Consider the following 16934-nt stretch of genomic DNA (forward strand, 5'->3'; position numbering starts at 1 on the left):
CACCTGTAGTACATACAAACATCCCTCTGCATAAAGCCCAACTTAACACGTTTATTTACTTATTTATATTTTCTACTTCTAAACTGTCCATACTATCCATTCATAGATCCATATGAATGCTAATTTTCCCATAAGAGCTGTTTTTTTAAAAAATAACAGCTTATTTACAGATTTCCATACAGTCTTCTGCTTTATCATGTGTTTAATTGTTTTGCTCCCCTCACTCCAGAACCTCACTCCATTCAATGTAAACTTATAGTAGAAATGATCCAACACAGCTCTGCTGTTGTACTGGTTAGGTGGAAGAAATGTTGATGACGAGGTATTAAAAAGCTCAGCAGCAGCACTTACAAGATGTGGAATATAAAATTAAGTTTTGCTCCCAAGATCAGAATACTCTTAAAATGTGCCCTTTGTTCCAAGTTTAAAATTCTCTAAATACTCATTCCATGATTACAATATACTGAGATTATAATATTTTTATCTACCTCTATTTAGATAATTCAAAACACAATTTCAGAAAAGGGTTTTTTAGATTCCTAAACATTGGCAGCTTTCAAATCTTTTATCTAAAATTAAATGCAGGTGTTTCACAAAGGTATATAGTATTACCTGCCTTTCCAGCTGTAGTACTTGAGCCTTTAAAAAACTGACCCGTCTTTCATCCAAACATTTGTTCTTTCCTTCTTCTATAAGCTGTTCATATTGGCTTCTAAAATATAAAATATCTTTCTTAAAATAATTTCAAAGCTCACATAAGGCTGTGCTGACATTTAGTACTACAATTACATTTTTGGATCAATTTTAATGGATGTGTTAAAAGTAATGTAAAAAGCATCACTTTTAACACATTCATTAAAATTGATTCAAAAAATTGTAGTTATAGTACATGTTTATTATTGGGTCTCTTTTGAGCTGATCATTCAAAACTCCTACTACTTTTTTTCTTAAAATTGTCTACATTTTATTGTATTAAAAATAAATTATTGTCTTGTAGAACCTAGACTTTTTTTTAAAAAAAAACTGCTAATATCTTATTGTTTCCTAGTAAACTTCCTGTCTTTCTAGGGAAGATATGAGCTATTATACGGAAGATAAGTTTGAAGGTTCAAGGAGATTTTATCAGCTTTGTCTTAGAACTGGAGAACTGAAGTGCTGTACAATATACACCAGGAGTGAGATTCTACCAGTTCTATCCAATTCTATAGAACCCCTTATTAACTTCCTAAGCAGTTTGGAGAACCGGTAATTAGAAGCAATCTCTTTTTGTTTTTTTCCACCCTTATTACATTCTTGGCAGACAGCCTAGACTTGCTGTCTCCTGAGCTTTTGGGGCTTGGCTTTCTTAAAAGGGAAGGGTTGTTTTAAGATTTTTACACTGCTATTGGGAAGAAATACTTCCCTGGACAATCAGCACTTCGAAGAAATAATTGAATAATGAAGCAAAGCTTTTAGTGACAGGGAACCAAGATGAGTGACATTCAGCAAGGCTTCTTGGCTAGCTAGAGAGATTGACATTCAAACGTGAGTTTACATACCCGTTCTGAGTTTTGGTCTAAAACTGTTTTTTGGTGAAGGATAATTCTGTGCTTGGTGAAGTTTAATCCTGTGTTTATTGATGGGACAATTTTCCCTATTCAGCTTCAACAAACAACAGCTACTGTTGTGATTTAATGATTTGTATTGTGTTTGAATTTTTTCCTGCCTCATGGTTTCTTTTTCTATCTGGGAAGGGGTCTTCCTCACTGCTTTAGTACTATCTGGCTCTGTCCTTTTGGGGTATACTTCCAAGAGGCAGAATGCAAGCTTGGCACTGATTTTTTTTATTGTCTTTCTGTCATGTGACCGTTCCTTAAATCTGAATGATTTCCTTAGGATATCTTGTGAGGTGAGACCAGCTTTAAATGGTGCAAATGGATCTAAGGATTGCTTTTGCTGGGTGTGCTTTTTCTGGAGAGCTTAAATGACCTCTGCTAAAGGGTTTCACTTTATGAGCAAGAGTTGGCTGCTTGGAAGTTATCACTGCATTTTAACTATTTTCATTCCTCAAAGTGCTCCGGCACCCTGCCTGATTTGTAACTTCGGCTTGCAGGTATTTTTAATCTAATAATTGGTATTTAGGGCAGCTTCTTGCAAGCAAAGAAGCTTTTTGTATTTTTGTACAGGTAATCCTTGATTTACAACAGTTCATTTAGTGACCATTCAAAGGTACAATGGCACTGAAAAAAGTGACTTATGACCATTTTTCACACTTATGACTGTTGCATTCCCCACTGTCATGAGAGACGGTCATGAGAGCCCAGGTGAGGAACCCCCTTGATATGAGTGATGTCGAGTTGGCCATGTCCACCCAGTCACATGACCACAAAGCCACACCCACCAACTAAGCCATGTCCACAGAACCAGTTGTTAAAAAAATCGAATCCCACCGCTGATATACACTGAATGTTAGACATTCTCCAAGCAGAAATGCCAATTACATCAACAATCATTTGCTATTTAATTATCAGTTTTGAGATTTGCTATACATTTGTTTAGCTAAGGGAAAGAGGAAAAACGGCACCAAAGTGAATTGCAATGATTGTTAAGAATGAACTGCTTCCCCATGTTGATAGAGAACATTCCCATATTCTTTCAACAGTTTTATTCTAATGTGTAATAAAGATTCTTACCAGAATGTTTTTAAGTATCTTGTGTAAACAATGCCTAGTTCAAACTAGGCAACCTGAGGATTTCAGTCTGTTGATCTCTCAGAATCTTCTACCTCTATAGCTTTCAATATACCAAATCAGTTTTGATTTATATATACTCAATATATACCTTAAGTCTTCCAATTCATTCTTTATTTTTATATTTTCTTCTTGAAGTTTCTAAAAAAACAGACCCCGAAGAAGTATAAATTAAAACTGATGAAAACAGAATTCTATTTTTAAAATTTTTAATTTTTCTACTCATACTCTAATGTTTCACAATTCTAGGCATGCTGAATTAACATCATCTTGAAGTACTATCATAAGCAAACATATTTCATCAAAAAGAAATACTTATAAATAGGAATACACTATTGGAAGTCATTTGTCTTTTTGATACTTGTTTAACATAACTTTAATTCTTAGCAAGATGCTTATTAGGGAAACCTTAGTTAATATCATAAATTATTCCTTCAGAAATTATAGGATGCCTCCTTGGACAAAGGCAATTGTTGGACCTCAGGCAAGTAGATAAATGTCTAACTTCCCATAGCTGGATAAAATAATTGAAAAGTGCTCACTATCTCAAATGACATAGATTATCATGACCAATTTAAAATTAAATTCAACATGAGTTAGACTGGTTAGTTACAAACAATCTGTTTTTTCTTGACCTTTCAGCATCTTTTCCTAACACAATTTCTAGACTTTTTGTGCTGTATTCAATTTCAGCTTTTCAGAAAATGTATGCTTAAAAACAAACTGCATGAAAGAGCAGCTATTCCATGGTCTCCAATTCTGTATTCAGTACTTTTTAATATTTACAGAAAATCAGAGGGATATCATCAGACTATACTGATGACATGCACATCTATTATTCTGTAAAATCATTAAGCCACAGCTACTCCAATGCTCATTTGATAATGGACTGATATAAATTTAAACTAAAGATAAGACACACAAATTTATTTAGGAGATCACAAGTACAAGAAGCAGATCATCTATCATTCTTTGCAGAGTTACACATGACAGGAACAAGTATGCCGTGTGGGTGTTTTTGAATCCAAAACTCTGTCAAACCTGCCTTATACTTTTGCTTTTGAAAAAGCCTTAAATACATGTTTATAAGAATGTTTAGCTATAATTTCTACTTTTTTTCTCCTGGTATCCTTTTGTTTAATTGTATCCATTTCTCAGAGATCGCTTGGCAAGGTTTTTCAGAAATTGTTTGCCATTGCCTCCTTTACAGGGTTGTGAGAAAGTAACTGGCATAAGGAATTCAGCTGGCTTTGTGCTTGAGTGGGAGTAGAACTCACAGTATCCAGGTTGCTAGCCTGATGTCTTAATCACTATGCCAAACTGGCTCTCTCATTTTTAAAATTTATAATTTATTGCAATATTATGTTTGTACTGTAACCCATCAACCAATAGTTCAAACTATTAAAAAGAAAAAAAGAAATAAGGAAATAGCTGCTTTTTAATGTTAAAGAAAGTTTTATAAATTCAGATTCTTCAGAGAGCACATATATTTTCTTGTTTTACAAACAACTCTATTACTTGTGTACTTAGGTAGATTTCTGAATAATTGCAATGGTCTGATTATTTTACGCTTATCTCAAATTCTGAGTGCTAAGATAATGTATTCAGAAATAGAAAATTCCAAGCATGAACAATGAAGATGTCAGTTCCTATATTCAATATAAAAACAGCACAGTAACTTGCTTGAATAGCAAGTCTTATTGTAATCCCTTTTAAACTCTGTATACAATTAAACACAACTTTTTTTAACCTTGTAGTCATTCAAATTCTTATGGAGGATGTAATGTTCATTGTTGTGCTCATCTTCTCTAAGCAGCCAATTATCATGATATACCGAACACTGAGGCAGATGACTGCAAGCAGAATCCTTCGGTTTGGGCTTTCCAACCTATAGCACAAGAAAAAAATGAATTTATACAAACAGACATTAAGAAAAGAAAGGCAATTTAAAAAATAGGCAAGATGGAATAATACAACCATGAATGGTTTTTATAATTTTTTAATTCTCCAGACTTCAAATTAATCTCATGCCTCAAATTAAAAGGAACCACTTATAACTAAGTAGTTTCTTATTTCTCCTTATAAGATCTTTAAGACCTTTAAAAAATATGCAAAGATTGTTTGTTACCACACTGCATCAATTAAGCATTTAGTAATAGCAATAGCAGTTAGACTTATATACCTTTCCATATAGTGGTTTACAGCATTTTCTGAGCAGTTTACAAATGTCAGCATATTGCCCCTGACAATCTGGGTCCTCTGACCTTGGAAGGATGGAAGGCTGAATCAACTTTGAATTGGTCAGCATCAATCTCCCAGCTGTGGGCAGAATTAGCCTGTGATACTGCATGTTAACCACTGTGCCACCACAGCTCATTAAGGTACTGTATGTATGTCCATTAATCTGAATGCATATAATAGCCATTGTTTGCTTAACATACACCCCCAAACCCTAAAACATTTCACATTTTCACTAACAATTTGAAATTGTTTTATATGACTCAATTCTAATTTTAAAAACTGTGGCATAGGGAACAGTTGCAATAATTCTTAGTAAGCAAATAAAGATGTATGTAATATTATTCTAATGCACATTTTCAGAAACATAGCAAGTCAAACTAGCTTGTCCAATGTCCAAAAGCTATTGGGCTTTTAAAGGTTTAACCCAGAGGTCTTCAAAACTTGACAGCTTTAAGACTTGTAGACTTCAACTCCCTGAATTTTTCCTCCAGTCATGTTAGCTCAGGAATGCTGGGAGTTGAAGTCCACAAGTCTTAAACTTGCCAAATTTGAAGACCCTTGGTTTAAGCAATAAATTTTAGCAGGAAATGAATTTTCTTTGATATGGCAAGTATCAAGTCTATAATTTCATTTTTCTTTGAAACTACTTTCAAAGTTATAAGGATCTCTATTAGTATAATTTACAAAACATAAATGGTTTTGTTCTGAAATTTTTTAATTTGCTGAACATTTATAAAAGTGAGCACAAATGCCACTGATTTTAGCAAAAAGTGTCACAGATATGTCACATTCATTGCAAAAAAAATAAAAATAACAAGGCCTTCTGTGGTAATATATTTTATTAATCATTTTCTGTAAGTCCTTTGTACAGCTATTTTGCATAGATCTAGGGATTTGCAAACGCTCCTGGTGGGGGCAGTAGTGCCTTTGCTATGGGTGTTTCATCCTGTTTGATCTGCGAGCTTAGAGGGACCAGGAATATAGGTGAAAGTTCATGGTACACAGCAGAGACTTTCCCATGGGATTTTTCGTGCCTGTATGTTCTCATGGGACTTTCCACAGCTGCATATTCTCATTCTGTTGAGGTCATTTGTTTTTGATTCTGTACTTTTGATTTCTTTCTTAAATAAATACTGCTACCTGAGTTGGCTCGGGGCTGGCATTTGCTCAGACGTTTCCCTGCGTCTCATTTCAAGTGCCAGACCACCACAAGTGGTGACCCCGACGTGATAGTTTGGAAGAGCTATAGGTTCCGACGTGATAGCTTGGAAAGGCTATACGTTTCCCGCATCCTATACTCATCGTCGCGGACGTCGACTGGGCCCTCATCTTCTTCGCTGGACGGAGATAGATTCTTTTCGTGAGTATGGGGGGAGATCTCTCGAAGGCTCAGAAAGGGCACATCAGGGAATTGAGAGGGATCATAGGGAATAGTTTTGGTTTTGGAGTTCATAGTAGAGGACATGCCATAGGAAAGAAAGAAATTGAGGACTTATTACAGTATGTTTGGAAACATATTCAGTCATATCCAGAGGGAGGTAGTATTAAAGTAGAGTCCTAGAAAAAAATAGGGATATTTTTGCACGAAGAACCTCGTGCCCCTTCTTCAATTTTGTTAACCTGGAGGGTGGTTATGGATGCATTAGCTACTTATGAACAACCGCTCCTAGCACCCCCCGAAGAAGGTTTGCCGCCTTACCATGCGGTACGTTTATTGCCGCCGACGGCACCTCCAGATAAATCCAGAGGACTGTCAGGCACTGAAAATACTTTGTCAGAAGATAAGAGTTTACCTTTAAGAGTTCAAGTAGATGCAGTTACTGCAGCTATTCAAGAAGCAAAAAATAGAGGGGAATTATCAGGAGATGATTTGGTGGAATTTGGAGTAGAGATTCAACTTAATCCAGTAGAAATTGGCATGGACGCTGCATTAAATCCGCAGCGGGAGTGGAAGCCTTTACCTCTCAGAGTTTTAAAGGAAGTTAAGCAAGCAGCAAAAGAATATGGTGTTAGATCGCCATACACTCAGGCGTTGTTAGAAGCAGTTGGCTATGGAAATAAAATGATTCCGGCTGACTGGAGAGCTCTGTTGAATATGATTTTAACTCCAGCTCAATATTTGGTGTTAGATCAGAAATGGAGACAGCTGGCAGTCCAGAGGGGAACAGCACATGTTACCCCAGATCAGCTTTACGGAGCTGGTAATTTTACAACAGTGGAACAACAGAGAGATGGAATGCCTGAGGAGGGGTTCGTTCTTCTCCCACAGTTAATTTTTCAAGCCGTAGGGGCTCTCCCTGACGGCAAAGGTGGTGAGAAGACCTTTACTAACATCAAACAAGGGAACAATGAACCCTATGAAAATTTCATTAGCAGACTGAAATTGGCTATTGAAAGGCAAATTGACAATCAATTCGCCCGGAACGAATTGCTTTTGAAGTTAGCAGTAGAACAAGCTAACACAGATTGTAGAAAGATCTTAAATCCACTTGTAGCAAGTGGAGAGCGAGAGATCGCAGATTTGATTAATGCATGTAGGAAGGTTGGGAGTCAGTCTTTTAACATGGAGACTTTGGCTCTGGCTCTGCAAGCAGGAAATGCTAAAAAGGGAAATTGTTTCAATTGTGGGAAGCCTGGACATTTTAAAGCGCAATGTCGGGCTCCTGGAGGGGGTCAAAGTCAGCAGAAAAAGAGATTAATGGGACAGGGTGTTCGTCCTAAATCAGTGTGCCCGAAATGTAAGAAAGGATACCATTGGGCAAATCAGTGCAGACTTCATTCTGAGGGAAAAAACTAGGAAGCAGGGATCAGGGCATTCTCCCTACTCTAAAGAGTGAAGTAATGTCCGAAGGGTTGGAGCCACCAGAGAGAGGTAGGGATCAAATATGGTCGCCAGCTACAAAAGGTTCAGCAGGAATTGATCTTCCATTAGCTGAGGATTTGGAATTGGGATATCCACATGTAGTTTGTTTGGGGTCAACGGATTTCTATGGACCGTTGCCTCCAGCTTCCGTGGGTCTTCTTCTTCCTAGATCATCGGCTCATAAGCGTAAATTGTTTGTGGTTCCTGGGGTTATTGATTCGGATTATGAGGGTCAGATTAAAATTCAGGTTCATTCATCTGTTCCTCAATCTTTGAAAAAAGGGGATTGTTTTGCACAGCTTTTAGTTTTGCCATATATGTCTTTGGGGGAGTCGGATAGAATACGTCAGGGTGGATTTGGATCTACAGATATGTTTAGTGAGTCTAGTGTGTTTTCCATCATGCAAAATGTCAAGGCTGATCAGAAACCAAAATTAACTCTTTTGGTTGAAGGCAGAAAGTTTATTGGATTGCTGGACACTGGAGCAGATGTTTCGGTGATTAGCGAAAGTGAATGGCCTAGGGAGTGGCCGACGGATCCTACACCGTCTGTTCGAGGAGTCGGAGGACTTCAAGACGCACGGGTCAGTAGGAGGATTCTTTCTGCCAAAACAAAGCAGGGAAGTGCTATTGCACATTTCCAACCGATTGTTTTGCGCCTTCACGTTAACTTGTGGGGCAGAGATTTGATGCAACAGTTTGATACAAAGGTTGTCATACATGATGACTGAACACCCACCTGTGGAGTTATTAAAATTACAGCTACTCCAGCAGGAGCCAGTGTGGATAGACCAATGGCCTTTGACTAGTGAGAAATTAGTTCATTTACATGAATTGGTTCAACAACAATTAGAAAAGGGACATATAGTGCCTACCACTAGTCCTTATAATTCTCCAGTCTTTGTTATCAAGAAGAAATCTGGGAAAATGAGATTTCTTCATGATTTGAGGGGATAAATGCAATCTTAAAGCCAATGGGCCCACTACAGTGTGGGACACCTAATCCTAATTTAATACCTGATGGATGGAACATAAGAGTGTTAGATTTGCAAGATGCTTTCTTCTCCATTCCTCTGCACCCTGAAGATGTAGATTTGTTTGCTTTCACTATTTTGAGTATAAATCAGGGGCAGCCCGCTAAGCGATATGCATGGACTGTCCTTCCGCAGGGAATGTTAAATAGTCCTACCATGTGTCAAATGTTTGTAGATTGGGCTTTGCAACCTTTCCGGAGTAAATTCCCGGATTGGAAGGTTTATCATTACATGGATGATATTTTGATAGCTGCTAATATTTCTGATGCTGCAATGGATTCTGCTGTCATTCTTTTAACTGCTATGCTGAAAGAGAAAGGGCTGATAGTCAGCCCTGAGAAATTGCAAAAGGAATATCCTTTTGCTTATTTAGGTCATAAATAAGTCACATTACACCTCTGAAATTGGAATTTGTTCTTCCTGATCCTTTAACTTTGGTAGGTCTACAACAATTTTTGGGTCATATAAATTGGATCAGACCGTATTTGGGTTTAACTACCCTTCAATTAAGTCCTTTGTTTCAAGCTTTGGCTAGTGCTAAGCAAGCATCTGACATAATAACCCTGAATAAAGAACAGAAGGAGATTTTGTCATTGATTGAGCAAGCTTTAAGCCGTAGGTGGACAGATAGATGCTTGCCAGATTGTCCATTATCAGTGATTTTAATCTCAGAACGAAGGGCTACTGCATTGATAGTTCAGGTAAAAGAAAAAACAGCTTTAAGGATTCTGGAATGGATTCATTTGTCTCATACACCATCGAAATCCATAAATTGTGTCACAGAACAGCTTGCTGATATTTTTAATCGTACTCGTCAGCGCTGCAAGGCTATTGCTGGTATGGAACCAGTAACATGTTATGTTCCTTTTGCTTTAGCTACCTGGGAACAAATGATTTGCAATAGTGAGTTTTTGCAGGTTTTGGTAGATTCCTGGCCAGGGAAGTTTTCTTGTCATCCTCCAGCCGATTCTAGGTTATCTTTGTATAAATCAGTTAGAATTAATTTAGCAAATCTTTTTGTGACTCAGCCTATATCAGATGCTCCTACAATTTTTACTGATGGAGGGAAAGTTTTTGGTGCTTGTGTTTGGAAAGATAAATCTGGAATTTGGCATACAAAAGTGACATCAGAGCAAAAGTCTGCCCAGCAGGCAGAACTTGCTGCTGTAGTTTTGGCCTTTCAAAATTTTCAAAATCAGGATTTTAATCTAATAGTGGATTCTTTGTATGTATATAATTTGTTACCCTTTGTAGCAGGTTCTTATTTGTCTCCTGGAATATCACCTTATATTTTAAGATTGCTTTTGTTGTTGCAAGGATGTTTGGAGCAACGTGTGAATGTGTGTTTTGTTGCTCACATTCGTAGTCATAGTAATCTGCCTGGAATTTTATCACAAGGTAATGCCAAAGCTGACAGTGCTGTAACTTCAGTTCTCACTGTCCAGCCATGGGACAGCCATAGTTATTTTCATCAAAATGCTAAAGCGTTGGCACACCAATTCAAGCTTACTGCTGCAGAAGCTGCTGCCATAATTCAACAATGTCCAACTTGTTCAAAGCAGGGCACGGCTATCCCTATGGGAGTCAACCCCAGGGGGTTGAAACCTTCAATGATTTGGCAAATGGATGTTACTCAATATCCATCATTTGCACCCTGGAAGTATATACATGTGACTGTGGATACTTATTCAGGATTTCTAATGGCTACCCCTCAAAGGGGTGAGGCGGTTAAACATGTCATTAATCATTGCATTAAGACATTTTCAGTTGCTGGTACGCCTCAAACTTTAAAAACAGACAATGGTGCGGCTTATCGGAGCACAGTCTTTGATCAGTTTTGCAAACAGTGGTCCGTGGAACATAAATTTGGAATTCCATACAATTTCACAGGACAGGCTATTGTAGAGCGTCATAATGGCACGCTCAAAAACATGTTAGCTAAATTAAATAAAAAAGGAAGGAAGCCCCTGGGACTTCCGGCAATTCAAGATCATTTAAATCTAGCTTTATATACTTTAAATTTTTTAAATTTGTCTGGTAACCCCCCTGCGAGTGCGGCCAGCAGGCATTTTTCTTCTCCTTCTACAGATGCAGTGAGGCCTCGGGTGTTGGTGCGATTCCTTCCGGATCCGGCATGGGTTCCTGCTGAGCTGATTACGTGGGGACGTGGTTATGCAGCAGTCGAACATCTTGGTCAAATTCGTTGGGTTCCTGGTCGGTGCATTCGGCCTGATCATTCGCAGGCACCAGTGAAGGAGGTTTCAGAGGAGCAGGATGGCGTTCCTGTGGTTCCTGATTCACCTGTGGTTCCTGATTCTCTTGATGCCGGCAGTCCAGGCGCGGCGCTGTGAAGGCTGGGAAAAGATGACTGCTTATCTGAGATTGCCAACTTGTATGCAGCAGGTTCCTTTGGGGAATCGGACTAAATTGATCTGCAAACAGCGGCATCCTTTGATTTTTCCAGCATATTGGTCCTGGCATAAAGATCAAGACATTCTTTACTCGGGACCTGACAAGGATATTATATCTTCAGCTTGTGCAACAACTTTGATCCTGTTTCATGTTTCTGTTTCAGACTATGGACAATATCGGTGTCAATTGGAGTTGCCTAAGTTACCTTATACAGCCTCTCTTTCCATTCGTCTTATGCCTCCACGAACTCCAATATGGAGGCAAAGAGCTGCTATTATCTCGGAAACTAGAGACCTCGGAGATAATTTATGGAAAGAAAATTCCTATATCAAGGATGTCCGGATTGCGGCTAAGGGTTTAAATGTAACTAATTGTTGGCTTTGTATGCATGTACCTGGGTCTGAGAAAGGTGGAGTTTTGTTACATGGTGTTCCTTTGAATGAGCGAACCAGTACTGAATTAAGTACTTATAATAACTTTAATCACTGGATTCACTGGGGCCCAGACTTTGAAAAGTTGAATCAAACATTGTTCACAACAAAGGTAACTTTCACTACTAAAGCCTCGGTTTGTTATTACCGTCCTCCTGTAGGGATTCAATCTATTTTGCTGGGGAATACTACGCTCTGCAAGAAGGTGATTCCTTTGGAAGGAGGATGTATGAAATGTGTAAAAAGCAAGACTAGTCAGAATAACTGCATAAATCGGATATCTTCTACGTTATCCCTGGCTTTGAAAGGTTCTGATGACTGTTGTATAAATCAGACAGTCACTCAGAGGTCTGACATTAGTCATGGGGCATATGTTCTCTGTAATTGGATGTGGCTAATGTGGAAGTGGGAAAGTCAGGCCTCCGACAATACCTATCATAAACATTTAAAATACTTCCCCCTTCCGGATGGGTTATGGTTGCTATGTGGGGACGCTGCCTATCAACAGTGGCCAAAGAATTGGTCTGGAGTATGTACTATAGGTTTTGTAATTCCTGTCATCTATAAATTGGAGGGTTTACCGATTGGGATGCGTATTCGTAATCGAGAAGTTGATTCTGGCCTAACTATGGGTGGTAATTTGTGAACTCAGATTTCTAGAGCAGCAATCCCACCTTTGGGAATAGCTATGAACTATAGAGATATTCATATTTTAAATAATTTTACTGTTGCTATGTTTAATAATACTATTAGAAGCATTAAGATGTTGAATGAAGAAGTGTCTGAAATTCGCCAAGTTACTTTACAAAATCGTTATGCTTTAGACATAATGTTGGCTGCCAAAGGAGGAGTTTGTGCCTTAATTCATTCACATTGTTGTGTTTTTATACATAATTATGAGCCTAACATTACAAGAACTGTTCATGATATGGAAGACCGCATAGCTGAACACGAAGCAGGAAAAGATGGTTTCAATAAGTCACTTTGGGCTTTGCTATGGGATTGGCTTCCTGACAGCTCATGGTTACGTTTATTGCTTCAATCAGTTGTAGTAATTGTTGCTATACTTATTATGTTATGTTGCTGTATTCAATGTATTCCTAATCTATTTCAAATGTGTACCTCAGCCTTTCAACGTATGGGACCAGGTCGCGAGGGAACTGTGTACTATGCCACTAAAACACCCCCCGTCTTTGAATAAATAAAAAAGGAGGGAATATGGTAATATATTTTATTAATCATTTTCTGTAAATCCTTTGTACAGCTATTTCGCATAGATCTAGGGATTTGCAAATGCTCCTGGTGGGGGCAGTAGTGCCTTTGCTATGGGTGTTTCATCCTGTTTGATCTGCGAGCTTAGAGGGACCAGGAATATAGGTGAAAGTTCATGGTACACAGCAGAGACTTTCCCATGGGATTTTTCGTGCCTGTATGTTCTCATGGGACTTTCCACAGCTGCATATTCTCATTCTGTTGAGGTCATTTGTTTTTGATTCTGTACTTTTGATTTCTTTCTTAAATGAATACTGCTACCTGAGTTGGCTCGGGACTGGCATTTGCTCAGACGTTTCCCTGCGTCTCATTTCAAGTGCCAGACCACCACAGCCTTCGCTTTCTGCACAGAATAGATCAAGCAATATCCAAAGCACCCATGTAATCTGAAAACAAAAATGCACTGCTTTAACATATGCTGAAATAACCAAAACAAGGGCCCAAAGAGTAACCTATATATAACTTGATAAAGAGCAAGGGAAAAAAGTGTTAAATGGAAGAATATTCTAATCTTTGCTTTTTCTTCTGATACTGCAAGGATTATTTTTTATTCTGGTGTCTCTTCAGACTGTGTAAATCTTTCATCTTTTACAATTCCAGTAGTAAGGAGAACCTGTAAAAATAGATATATTAAGCCTGAAAGGTTTCATCACGAGTGGATAGGATTTCCTACTGTACCTGCTTGCACCAGGTTGTAAATGCCCAAGCTTCAAATCCACTATCCAATGCCCATCAAAGACAAAGGAAAGAGTGCTCCAATAATCATATGAAACTCAGAACAATGATTTTATGTGAATCACAAAGTGTTTTACAAAGCAAAATACATTTTAGTGTAAATTTAGTCAATTTAAAGCATTTTTCCCAGTAGTAACTTCATTTCATATTTTTTTAAAAGCATACTACAGTATTTGAACCTGCAGTATTTTTAAAATTATTTCTTTTAACAAAATCCCAGATCAATGTTGTCTGTTGTATTATCCTGTTTTATAGAAAAGTAATGTGCTGCCCTCTAGAGGCATAAATTTTTTTATTGATGCTGAGAAGATTGTAAAATGACCAATTGTTCTTTCTTAAAAAAATAAAGTAACACCAAGTACTTAAGTGTGTTATTTTTTCCAAACACCGATCTCCTTCAATAGGAAAGAGATCAACTGAATTAAAATTATTTTTTAAATATAATTATAAGTGCACTGTATTAGTTTTCTTTTACAAAATATAAGAAAAGCAAACATATGACAAAGTAATTATTATAAGAGAACGTTTTGCATTTATATGGAATTCTGACTGGGAAACAGATTTAGAAAGCTGGTAAAATATCAAAGATCCATCAGTATAATAAATGCCACAAACCTTGCTTACTCATATAAGGGCAGAGATTGTTTTCAGAAAGGAATAACATTGTTTCATAAAGTTCTTATGTTTTTTTTTTAATTGCCAACATATTTAAAGCAATATAAATGTAATCTCTACACATGGGCATCACTGAATGCATAATATTGGAATGAAACAGATTGTCTAATCTAATGTAGAAAAGTGCAGTCAGGATATTGTAAAGTACAAATTTTGGAGATCTATGAATTATTCATGTTAAATACCCTACTTAAGGTTACAATCATAAGCCTCCCAAAATCGCTTTATTAGGAAGATGGATGGATAAATAAATAAATAAATAAATAAATACCAGCAAGATAGCACCTGGGGAGCATACATTCAGAATAGTTTATATATGTGTGTGTGTGTGTGTGTATGTGTATATGTATATGTATATACATATATATATGTGTGTGTGTGTGTGTGTGTGTGTGTGTGTGTGTGTGTATATATATGGCATTCAGCTTTGTTCGGGTATTTTCCCACGTCATTGTAGTTGTGCTTTTAAAGTTGTAGCGACGTTTCAGCAGAATCTCATCTGCCATCATCAGGCTTCTGTGATGATGGCAGATGAAATTCTGCTGAAACGTCTCTACAACTTTAAAAGCACAACTACTATGACGTGGGAAAATACCCGAACAAAGCCGAATGCCATACATGTAAGTACCCGCGAAAACTTAAGAATATATATATATATATATATATATACACACACACACAACACACACACACAAAGGATTTGGTTTAATTTATCAGAATTTTACATAATAGATTGTTTACAACTAGTACCAGCCAAGGCTGTTTTTTCTATTGTAAATTTAGATACAGATCTAATGGACCTAAGATTTAGGTATTTCATTTGAACATTAGTTAAGATGCTGGTTTAGAAACTAGGAGACTTAAGTTCTGGGCCTCTCCTAAGCATGAAAACCAGCTGGGTGACTTTGAGCCAATCATTCTCAAGTGCATACACACATACACACACACACACACACACACAAATATAACAAATTTGAAGCACAGGCAAGACAGTTGATATTTTAATATGTGAATCAGTGGTGGTATTCCACCGGTTCGGACGAGCTGGTAGCGGCGATGAGTAGTGGAGATCGAACCTGTTCTCTCCACCGCTCTGCTGTTAGGCCCACCCACTGGCCCGGGCTCCCATACTCACCTTTATCCTCTGAAGTTGAAGCGCAGCTGCTTTGCGCAGCACAAGAGTGCTGTGGGGCAGCTGATGAAGGGACCGGGAGAGTGCAGGCTTGCTCCGGAGGTGAGTTAGAATGCCTCTGCGCTTGAGCAAAGTGCATGTTTGCTGCGTGCACGCATGCAAAGTGTGTGCATGCATGCATGCAAAGCACGCCCACCAAGCCGCACCCACTGAACCGGTGGTAAAAATATTTGAATCCCAGCACTGATGTGAATCCCTTGTACCACATGGAATGTTCATTTTACAACATCTGTAACTCACGCCATTCAAAAAAACTTTGGTGGAATACAAGAAAGGTGGACTCTAAGCCTGTCTTTGAAGACACCTTGGCACTATTGTATATTCCTACTAAAAATATCAGTAACTGCATCAAACCACAAGGTTGTAAAAAGGATAACTTGCTTGGAGTCATAAGAACCATTCCGATGTCCTTGGGTGCCAATGTAAAGAGCTACATGCATGTCTATGACATTTGCTTCTCCCACACCCCTATAGAGAAAACCCATTCCTGATAGGCACTTTAATTGATCCAGAACATCTTTTCATCTTAATATGCGTTGCTTAACCTGATGGGCTTTAGATGCCCCAAGAACTGCCAAAAATCCCCCCAAAGCATAGCTGAAAACTGCAGATAGAAATCATAGGAATTGAAGTATCATCCAGTATCTAAACCGAAGCAAATAGTGGTTGGGGGAGGGGGGGGATTTTCTCAATTGCGGTGACAGGAAAAAAGGATCCATAAGCGGCTAAGAAGTAGTAAAAAAAAATCTCTGCACCCGGCCAAAACTTTTTTTTCCCCTTATATTCTTATTTCGATTTTTCCGGCCATTTGCAAGAAAGGCTCCAACGGGACCAGCCTCTATGCCTTTGCCCAAATGCGTCTTTCCAGGTGTCAATGTTTTTTTAAGTCCTGAAAAACACCCCACTTTTCCCTAAACTTAAACGTCCCCCGTCTTCGAGCACGGTTCACACGTGCTGATTACACGGGATAGAAGAGGGAGGGAGGATGGCACAGCGACTGAAGCAAGGCTCCGACGGAATCTACTCCATCATCTGCTGGCCCAGCGTGGGGAGCCAACGGGGCAGGGGTGGGGCACTCTTTTCCTGTAGTCGTTACCTTGGTTACTGTCCGAGGCAAAGGAACCGGACGCTCATTTCGGCCGTTCATGATGCTTAGGGGAGCCGCAGGGGGCGACCCTACTTTCCAGTGCTTCCTCTCGCGCGACGCGTTTCCCCGGCAACGGACCCTGTCAGATGGTTACGACAAGAACCCTCAAATCTGAAGAAACCCAAGGTTTCCTAGGGAGGTGATAATATTCCCCTATCAATATTCTAATTCTTCGCATTGTGACCCAAAGATTATATTGGTTT

General features: G+C 38.4%; 1 protein-coding gene across 1 annotated transcript in view; it reads right to left on the reverse strand.

Moving 5' to 3' along the window:
- LOC113445422 (uncharacterized) overlaps nt 1-16812 on the reverse strand; it is a 56363-nt gene extending 39551 nt beyond the window's left edge. Inside the window, exons 1-4 of the mRNA XM_087927018.1 lie at nt 16681-16812; nt 4480-4617; nt 2821-2870; nt 613-712 (exon numbers count right to left, since the gene is read on the reverse strand). Coding sequence (XP_087783144.1) covers nt 613-712; nt 2821-2870; nt 4480-4617; nt 16681-16731 — 339 coding nt within the window. The 5' untranslated portion in view covers nt 16732-16812. The remainder of the gene's footprint in view (nt 1-612; nt 713-2820; nt 2871-4479; nt 4618-16680) is intronic.
- Between the last annotated feature and the right edge of the window lie 122 nt (nt 16813-16934).

The sequence above is a fragment of the Pseudonaja textilis genome, chromosome 2, assembly GCF_049901715.1.
Source record: "Pseudonaja textilis isolate UNSWEBS1 chromosome 2, rPseTex1.2, whole genome shotgun sequence".
NCBI classification, from domain to species: domain Eukaryota; kingdom Metazoa; phylum Chordata; class Lepidosauria; order Squamata; family Elapidae; genus Pseudonaja; species Pseudonaja textilis.